This window comes from Gastrolobium bilobum, unplaced genomic scaffold, assembly GCF_033153095.1.
Source record: "Gastrolobium bilobum isolate Gb01-03AN ecotype WA unplaced genomic scaffold, APGP_CSIRO_Gbil_v1 utg2264, whole genome shotgun sequence".
Lineage (NCBI taxonomy): Eukaryota > Viridiplantae > Streptophyta > Magnoliopsida > Fabales > Fabaceae > Gastrolobium > Gastrolobium bilobum.
Window position 1 is genome coordinate 727,707 of NW_026899254.1, and position 1,278 is coordinate 728,984.

General features: G+C 40.2%; 1 protein-coding gene across 1 annotated transcript; it reads left to right on the forward strand.

The window, feature by feature from the left end:
• The first annotated feature begins 450 nt into the window (after window positions 1–450).
• On the forward strand, window positions 451–1,278 carry LOC133288806 (uncharacterized). Its single transcript, XM_061486624.1, has one exon. The coding sequence runs from the start codon at window positions 451–453 to the stop codon at window positions 1,276–1,278; it is 828 nt and encodes a 275-aa protein (XP_061342608.1).

A 1,278-nucleotide genomic window follows, 5' to 3' on the forward strand; every position in this document is an offset into this window, starting at 1 on the left:
ATAGCCGTGCATGTTGTAATCGGTTAGTTAATAGTCATGATGTCAGGTGTTATGTATTAAGACTAAGTAATGTGTGGTGTTATCCATGTGTTAAATGGGTGAGTAAGTGGAATCGGTCAATCAGTGAAGCGGTTGGAGAAGCATTACGTTGGCTGAATTGAAGTTATAAATAGATTGGTGTTATATATATTCAATATGTGAAAAAAATCAAGTGAAAAAAAAGAAGAGAGCCACAGCACTGTTGAGAAAAGAAAGTGCAGAAAAGTCTTTGTAACTTTGAGTGTTGTTTTTCAATAAGAAAGTGCTATTCAGTCTCCATTAATTTGTCTTTTACTATTATATTTCCAACAAGTGGTATCAGAGCCACTTTCGATCCAACAATGACGGATATGATGCAGCCACAAATTCCAAAGTTGTCAAAAAACAAATTATGGAAATTGGAGCATCCAGATGAAGACTCTACTAGGTTCTCAAGATATATGGGACCTTGTAGAAGATGGATACACGGAGCCCGCTGATGCTGCCGCTAAAGCAGCTTTATCAGAAGCACAAAAGAAGACGCTGAAAGATTCACGAAAGAAGGACAAGAAGGCTCTATTCTTAATTTTTCAAGGTGTTGATGAATCAACCTTTGAGAAAATATCAGATGCAAAATCATCAAAGGAGGCATGGGAGACGTTACAGAAATCCTGTCAAGGTGCTGACAAAGCTAAAAAGGTGCGGCTCCAATCACTTAGAGCCGAGTTTGAAAACATGAAAATGCAAAGTGAAGAGCAAGTTACAGATTATGTCTCTCGAGTGCAAAAGGTGGCTAAGGAGATGAAAAGAAATGGAGAAGTCTTGGATGATGTTAGACTCATGGAGAAAGTTCTTCGATCTCTAACAAGAAGATTTGATTATGTTGTCACAGCTATTGAAGAAGCCAAAGATTTGACGGAGATGTCAATTGATGAGCTTGTGGGTTCACTTCAAGCTCATGAGCAAAGAATGAAGTTGAATGAAGGCTCTAGTAATATAGAGCAAGCTATGCAGACCAAGATGTCTCTTGATGAAAACCAAGCCAGTAGCAGCTTTGTACGTGGTAGAGGAAATCGTGGTGGATACAGAGGAGGCTTCAACACCCGAGGTGGATTCAACACTCGTGGTGGTCGTGGCGGACGCGGTGGACGTGGTCAAATAGGTAGAGGATTTGCAAATGATACTGAAGCATATGGACGTGGACAAGGAAATTATATCGTGAACGAGGTAGAGGTCGTGGCAGAAGCCGAGGATTTATGA